We start from the raw sequence: 8,455 nt of genomic DNA, 5'->3' as shown, positions 1-8,455 counted from the left end.
TTAATTTTAGTGTATTAGTATAATTGTTTTAATACATAGGACAATCCATTTAAACTTTCTAGCAAATACCTTTCATATAATCATATTATTAAAATATTACCATAAGAATTGAATTCTTTTTCGCTTCTCAAGATCCGCTTCACTTCTCAAGTTGTCCGCCACTTTATTTTCTTCCTGCATGGTATACCATGCGCTATAAACAAAGTTAGTTCTTTCTTGTAGTATTTCAGTACGGATATTATTATAACGTAACTTATTCCCTGGGTTAGTTAAGGTCAATGCTTACTGGTCCACATCACCAATCCAATCTTAAAACGTATTATTCCTATGATCCCAAATGGGCTCATACTACCACTGGTATCTATACCTAAGGCAGCACTATAAATATGACAACTATCTATCCTTGTAATCTCACAAAACCTTCTTTCAATAATATTTGTTATTAGTTAATTATATACCTTCACATACTTTGGTTTATTGCATTTACTTACTACATTTCTTACCTCTTTAGATATGGAGCTTAAGCACCAACTTGGTCTTCTTTGCGTTATATTGCTTTTACCGGCACTAAGCATCGCCACTAATAATGACTATTGCCCTTTGAATTCTTATAAGAACTCTAGGGCATCCTATTATGGTACCCGTGATGGTTATGGGACTCCAAGTATGTTATTACCCTCCTTTAATTAATTTACACATATCATGCAATATATTTTGAGGAGTGCATGCTAGGAGAGGTCAACCCTTTTAATAAAAAAACAAGGTTCTGTTCTGATAAAAGAAAAATTTTTATGTTTTATTATTTTAAATTAGTTAATTATTAAAAAATTACATAACTCCGATCGGTTAACTCATTTTTTTATTGTCTTTTTTAAATTTTTTAATCAATTTATTGCCAATTGACTTTTTAAATGAATCAAACTGATGTAGTGACTGATTTTCGATTAATCCAATTGTATCAATCAACTCGATCTGATTTTTAAAACTATGAAAAAACATAAATTTATGAGTGTTGCCTCAAATGCAAAATAAATACAAATAAAAATATTCATTTTGAGTTATTTTTATAAAAATATTTTTGTTATACTTTGTACCAATGTAAGTTTTCCTTTTACACATTTTTCATGTTTAGTTTCACTAGTGAACATGGTAATGATAACTAATATATGATGTCTTTTTCCTTTTCTCTAAGAATATATTTTATGAACTTATTTTTTGATCATGCACGCTCTCTCCTATATATTTAGGTGGAGCATGTGGATTTGGCGAATATGGAAGGATGGTCAATGATGGCAAGGTTGCAGCGGTATCTGGGCTATGGAAAGGTGGAAGTGGCTGCGGTGCATGCTATCAGGTACGTTTCCCTCTCAACTCCTCGTTATAATAATCCTCAGGTTAGTGTTCTAGATTTGGTTTAAAAGGATGTTAGAGAGGAGGCAAATTAAAGGTTTAATCCTCAGGTACTTTTTAATATTTAATATATATAAATTATTGTAATCTTATTTGTATCATATATATATTATTGTATGTATATAATAAAATTGTAAGAATATATAATAAGTTTTCTATGTCATCTTTTTCACACTTGTTTATTCTTCAAATATAATATAAAATAATAAATAATGGTAATTCAGGTTAAATGTAAAGTACCAATATTGTGCAAAGTCAACGGGGTAACCGTGGTGGCAACAGATTATGGTGAGGGAGACAGAACAGATTTCATACTGAGCCCACGCGCTTTTGAGAGTTTGGGTGTGAGTCTTAATGCATCTGAAGAGCTCAAAAAATACGGTACTCTTGATATTGCATACAAGAGAGTTCCTTGCAATGGCAAGATTGTTATTAAGATCCACGAAAGTAGCAGCAACCCTGGATACTTTGCTATGGTGCTTCTCAGCCATGGTGGATTATACGATGTCACTAGTGTCGAATTCTGGGAGGTACATATATATAGTTAATTGGTTGAAAACTAAATAAGCTGGCTGTTATTTTGAAACCAAAGTTAATATTGAGATTCTAATAATTTATTGGCTTGGCAGAAACTCAAATACAGTCAATTTCATGTGAAACTGATAGTTAAAAACTTTTAAATAAAAATTTAGTAAAATTAGTCAAATTATTTAATAGTTGTCACCTATTAACTTTATGTAAAATTGACTGCAGATGAGTTTTCACCAGTTGGCTTAGCTAGTTATATAATTTGATTATTAAGTTATTTTCAATGTTGGAGCTGTAACATCAATATAATTACATATTTATATTATATTCTACCTCTCTAATTTTGCAGGATTCACGCAAACAATGGAGTCCATTGCGTAGAGCTTATGGGGCAGTGTTTGACTATGCTAACCCACCAAGGGGTCCACTCTTCTTGAGGTTCCAAGTGACTGGTTGTTATGGAGCTTATTGGCAAAAACTAAATAAACCTATCCCTGCTAATTGGCAGCCGAAAATGATTTTTAACTTTTGACAATGGACTTCAGCTTTAATAATTAATACTTAAAACTTCATACTTTGGGCCTGGAATCATATAATATATCATAAATAAATAAATAGCCACTCTTATTCAGATGAAATTCTGATCTGGTTCTACGAATAATGGTGAGTGTGTCTGTGTGGTGTGTGTATTGTTGGGTGAATTTTTTTTGTATGTTAGTCTTTGTGGAGACTACAATAATATGTATTCTTGTACTTGTGAAATAAATTGTCAATAATAAAATAAATACATAGTGTCATTTTGTTTGGGCAATATTAATAATTAGCAGAATTTATGGTTTATTAACATAATTTTGAAAAATTATGTTCAGATTTAACTATTTTTAGCTGAAAACTTAAAATAAATTTATCAAATATATTGAATTGAGTTAGATTCAGATTAGATCTCCGGCTTAGTGAGATAATAATCTATTTTTTACACTTGTCTGATTTCGACGTAAGTTTCAACTCTTAATACTTCTAAAATAATTTATGTTATAAACTAAAAGTAACTTTCTAGCAAAAATATTAAGGAAAGAAAAAAGATAGATGACAAGAAGAAAGAAGTTGTGCAAGAACTTAGTGTATAACTGTTTAGTTAGTTAGAGTCTTAGCGTGTTAGTTGGTTAGGGATGTTACTGTCTCTATATCATGAACAGCTACCCTTTAACCATTGTAATGCATATATGAAGCTAACTCAATTCATCTAATTCATTATCTGGTGTACGAAAATTACACTCACACTATGTAATTCCGCACAACTAACCAGCAAGTGCACTGGGTCGTCCAAGTAATACCTTACGTTAGTAAGGGTCGAATCCTACGGAGATTGTTGGCTTGAAGCAAGCTATGGTTATCTTATTATTCTTAGTCAGGATACCAATAGGGGTCTTTAGTTTCAATTGTAAAAAGTGAAAGAGAATGAAATGAGTAATTGTTACGCAATAATGGAGAATGTGTTGGAGTTTTGGAGATGCTTTGTCTTCTGAATCTCTGTTTCCCCCCTGTCTTTTTCTTCACGCACGCAAGGTTCCTTCTATGGCAAGATGTGTGTTGGTGGATCACCATTGTCAATGGCTACCATCCGTCCTCTCAGTAAAAATGGTCCAAATGCACTGTCACCGCACGGCTAATCATCTGTCGGTTCTCGATCATATCGGAATAGGATCCATTGATTCTTTTGGGTCTGTCATTGCGCCCAACACTTGCAAGTTTGAAGCTCGTCACAGTCATCCAATCCATGAATCCTACTCGGAATACCGCAGACAAGGTTTAGACTTTCCGGATTCTCAAGGATGCTACCAATGGATTCTAGCTTATACCACGAAGATTCTGATTAAGGAATCTAAGAGATACTCATCCAATCTAATGTAGAATGGAGGTGGTTGTCAGGCACACGTTCATGGGTTGAGAATGGTGATGAGTGTCATGGATCATCACCTTCTTCATATTAAAGTGCGAATGAACATCTTGGATAGAAACAAGCGTGTTTGAATAGAAAACAGAAATAATTGCATTAATTCATCGAGACGCTGCAGAGCTCTTCACCCCCCAACAATGGAGTTTAGAGACTCATGCCGTCAAAGAGTATAAAGTTCAGATCTAAAATTGTCATGAGGTACAAAATAATTCTCTAAAAGTTGTTTAAATACTAAACTAGTAACCTAGGTTTACAGAAAATGAGTAAACTAAGATAGGTAGTGCAGAAATCCACTTCTAGGGCCCACTTAGTGTGTGCTGGGGCTGAGACTTAAGCTTCTCACGTGCCTGGGCTGTTTTTGGAGTTAAACGTCAGGTTGTAATCTGTTTCTGGCATCTAACTCCAACTTGCAACCTGTTTCTGACGTTCAACGCTAGAATGAAACATGGAACTGGCGTTAAACGCCATTTTACGTCGTTTATCTTCGCACAAAGTATAAACTATTATATATTGATGGAAAGATCTAGATGTCTACTTTCCAATCCAATTGAGAGCACGCCAATTGGACTTCAATAGCTACAAAAAATCTATTCTGAGTGCAGGAAGGTCAGAATCCAACAGCATCAGCAATCCTTTTTTAGCCTAAATCAGATTTTTGCTCAGCTCCCTCAATTTCAGCCAGAAAATACCTGAAATCACAGAAAATTACACAAACTCATAGTAAAGTCCAGAAATATGAATTTTGCCTAAAAACTAATAAAAATATACTAAAAACTAACTAAAACATATTAAAATCTATATGAAATTACCCCCAAAAAGCGTATAAAATATCCGCTCATCACAACACCAAACTTAAACTGTTGCTTGTCCCCAAGTAACTAGATAAATAAAATAGGATAAAAAGAAATCAAGAAGCAATAATATCTCAGAGTTTTAAGTGAAGCTCAGATTCTAATTAGATGAACGGGACTAGTAGCATTTTGCTTCCGAACAGTTTTGGCATCTCACTTTATCCTTTGAAATTCAGAATGATTGGCATCCATAGGAACTCAGAATTCAGATATTATTATTGATTCTCCTAGTTTAGTATGTTGATTCTTGAACACAACTACTTTATGAGTCTTGGCCGTGACCCTAAGCACTTTGTTTTCCAGTATTACCACCAGATACATAAATGCCACAGACACATAACTGGGTGAACCTTTTCAGATTGTGACTTAGCTTTGCTAAAGTCCCTAATTAGAGGTGTCCAGAGTTCTTAAGCACACTCTTTTGCCTTGGATCACGACTTTAACCACTCAGTCTCAAGCTTTTCACTTGGGCCTACATGCCACAAGCACATGGTTAGGGATAGCTTGATTTAGCCGCTTAGGCCTGGATTTATTTTCTTGGGCCCTCCTATCCATTGATGCTCAAAGCCTTGGATCCTTTTCACCCTTGCCTTTTGGTTTAAAGGACTATTGGCTTTTTCTACTGCTCATTCTTCTTTTTTTTCACTGCTTTTTCTTGCTTCAAGAATCAATTTCATGATTTTCAGATCAACAATAATATTTCTCTTGTTCATCATTCTTTCAAGAGCCAACAATTTTAACATTCATAAAATTCAATATAAAAAATATGCACCGTTCAGGCATTCATTCAGAAGACAAAAAGTATTGCCACCACATCTAAATAATTAGAATTTTCCTTATTAAAACTCGAAAAAATATTGCCTCTTTATTCTAAAAATCTACTATTTTATTTATATTTGATGATGATGAGAAAAATAAATTATAGCTTAATTGGAGATAAAATCAAAATAGATATACTAATTACTACTACTAATATATAACTTCTAAGGTAAATTCCAAATAAGAGCAATTATCACAGAGTTATGGTAGAGATTAGGACTCAACAACCTTTATTTTGGGAGGTGGATGCTCCTTTAATCTGTGGAGTGCTTGGCCCTTCAAGAGACAGCTTCTGACGCTTCAGTTCCCTCAGTTCACGCCCTTGCTCTTCTTGTTCCTTAAGCAGTTTGCAAAGCATGCTATTTTGATTTTGCTGTTCTTCCTTTAGTTGCTCTATAGCTTCTTGCAATTTGGTGACAGATGCTTCAAGGCGCTCCCAGTATTCAATTTGAGGAATTTTCGGGAGGAACTCCTGTGCTTTCCTCTTAATAGGGTTGTCCTGCACTTGTTGTCCTTCCATTGACTTTTTGGTGATTGGTCGCTCAACTAAGATATACTCAGTTACTCCCATCTTCACCCCAGCATCTTTACATAGCATAGAGATTAAGCTTGGATAAGCCAATTTGGAATCTTTGGAGTTCTTGTTTGCAATTGTGTAAAGTTCACAAGAAATCAGCTGATGAACTTCTACTTCTTTTTCCAACATAATGCAATGGATCATTACTGCTCTTTTGATGGTGACTTCAGAGCGGTTGCTGGTGGGCAGTATAGAATGCCCAATGAAGTCCAGGTAGCCTCTGGCGACTGGTTTGAGATCTTCTCTCTTGAGTTGATTTGGAATACCCTTGGTGCTGGTTATCCACTTGGTTCCAGGGAGGCATATGTCCTCTAGAATTTCGTCCAAACCCTTATTTGTTCTCATCATTCTCCTATTAAAGGAGTCTGGGTCATCTTTCAGCTGAGGTAGCTTAAAGATTTCCCTGATTTTGTCAGGGTGAAGGTGAACAATCTTCCCTCTGACCAAGGTCCGATAATCATAAAAGGTGGCTCCAGCTATTCTCTGCCTGTCTATTTGTCACAGATTAGAGTAGAATTCTTGAACCATATTCCTTCCCACCTTTGTTTCAGGATTTGCTTCTATTTCGAATTTGCTCTTGGATCTCTGGATATTCGTCTTCTTTCAGATCGAATTTAACTTCCGGGATCACTGACCTTAGACCCATTATTTTGTAGTAATGGTCTGAATGTTCTTTGGTTAAGAACTTCCCTTGATTCTAAAGTGGTTTTGGAATATTCTCTTTCTTGCCTCTTGGAGTGGTTTATTTTCCCTTAGGAGCCATGATCTTAGTGGGTATTGGTTTAGTGATCACGGATAAACACAGCAAACTTAGAGGTTTGCTTGCCCTCAGGCAAAAAGAAAGAAAAGGATAGGGATAGAAGGAGAGCCAATTTTTCGAATTATGGGGGAGAGGAGGGAGGCCGAACTAGGATTTAAAGGGAAGGGGGTGAGTTTTTCGAAAATTTTGAAGGAGATATGATAGAAGATATGATTTGTAAAAGATAAGTATGATAGGAAAAAGATGCAATTTAAAATTGAAAAGATATGAAAGATATTAAAAAAAGATAAATCTGAATTTTGAAAAGAGGATATGATGAATTTAAAAGAAAAGATTTGAGAAGAATTTAAAAAGATAATTGAGTTTGAAAAAGATTTGAAAAGAAGTTGGAGAGGATTTGAAAAGGATTTGTGTTTATGAATTAAGATACATTTGATATCTTTGAAAAAGGATTTGAAAAATTAGGATTAAAAATTTTTAGAATTGAAGTTTGGAATATGAGAGTTTGTAACATGTTTATGCAAGAAATCATGAATTGAAACATAAAAAATGAAAAAAGTTTGAATTGAAAACGAATTTACCTCCTCCCCACAATCCTGGCGTTAAACACCCAAACGCTGCATGTTTTGGGCGTTTAACGCCCATTTGTAGCTTCTCCTAGGCATTTAACGCCCAGCTGTTGCTTCCAGCTGGCGTTAAACGCCAGAAACTCCTTTGTCACTGGGCGTTATTCTGAACGCCCAGGACGCTGTAAATCTGGCGTTAAACGCCCAGAAGATGCTTCTTTCTGGCATTTAACGCCCAGATGGCTATCTCTACTGGCGTTGAACGCCCAGTAGATGCTTCTTTTGGGCGTTTAACGCCTAAAACAACTCTTACTGGCTTTTTCACACTAGTGACCTTCTTTTTGCTGTTTTATCCTCTGAATCCTTCTGTGACTCTGTGAACTCATGCAATTGCCATTTTACCTTGAAGAAAATTAATATGAACCTATAAAAATCAATTAATTGAAAAATAAGCTTTGTTAATGGCTGGGTTGCCTCCCAGCAAGCGCTTCTTTATTGTCTTTAACTGGACTATTACTGAGCTTTAATCAAGTCTCAGTTTTGAGCATTCATGCTCAAAATTGCTTTCAAGATAATGTTTGACTCTCTGTCCATTAACAATGAACTTTTTGTTAGAATCATCATCCTGGAGCTCTACGTATCCATATGGTGACACACTTGTAATCACATATGGTCCTCTCCACCGGGATTTCAATTTTCTGAGGAATAATCTGAGCCTGGAATTAAACAGCAGAACTTTCTGCCCTGGCTCAAAGACTCTGGATGACAACTTCTTATCATGCCATCTTTTTGCTTTCTCTTTGTAAATTTTTACATTTTTGAAAGCATTGAGTCTGAATTCCTCTAGCTCATTTAACTAAAGCAATCGTTTTTCTCCAGCTAACTTGGCATCAAGGTTTAGGAATCTGGTTTCCCAATAGGCCTTATGCTCCAGTTCCACTGGCAAGTGACAGGCTTTTCCATACACAAGTTGGTATGGAGAAGTTC

General features: G+C 35.2%; 1 protein-coding gene across 1 annotated transcript; it reads left to right on the top strand.

Moving 5' to 3' along the window:
• The first annotated feature begins 410 nt into the window (after positions 1-410).
• Positions 411-2,749, top strand: LOC112747373 (expansin-like B1). Its single transcript, XM_025795739.2, has 4 exons — positions 411-664; positions 1,248-1,354; positions 1,635-1,940; positions 2,288-2,749. Exons 1-4 carry the CDS (start codon positions 514-516, stop codon positions 2,468-2,470), a joined length of 747 nt encoding a protein of 248 aa, XP_025651524.1. The 5' UTR covers positions 411-513; the 3' UTR covers positions 2,471-2,749.
• The last annotated feature ends 5,706 nt before the right edge of the window (positions 2,750-8,455 follow it).

Source organism: Arachis hypogaea, chromosome 1, assembly GCF_003086295.3.
Source record: "Arachis hypogaea cultivar Tifrunner chromosome 1, arahy.Tifrunner.gnm2.J5K5, whole genome shotgun sequence".
Taxonomy (NCBI): Eukaryota; Viridiplantae; Streptophyta; class Magnoliopsida; order Fabales; family Fabaceae; genus Arachis; species Arachis hypogaea.
The sequence above is the reverse complement of the archived record's forward strand: the minus strand, read 5'-3'. Positions and strand labels throughout refer to the sequence as shown.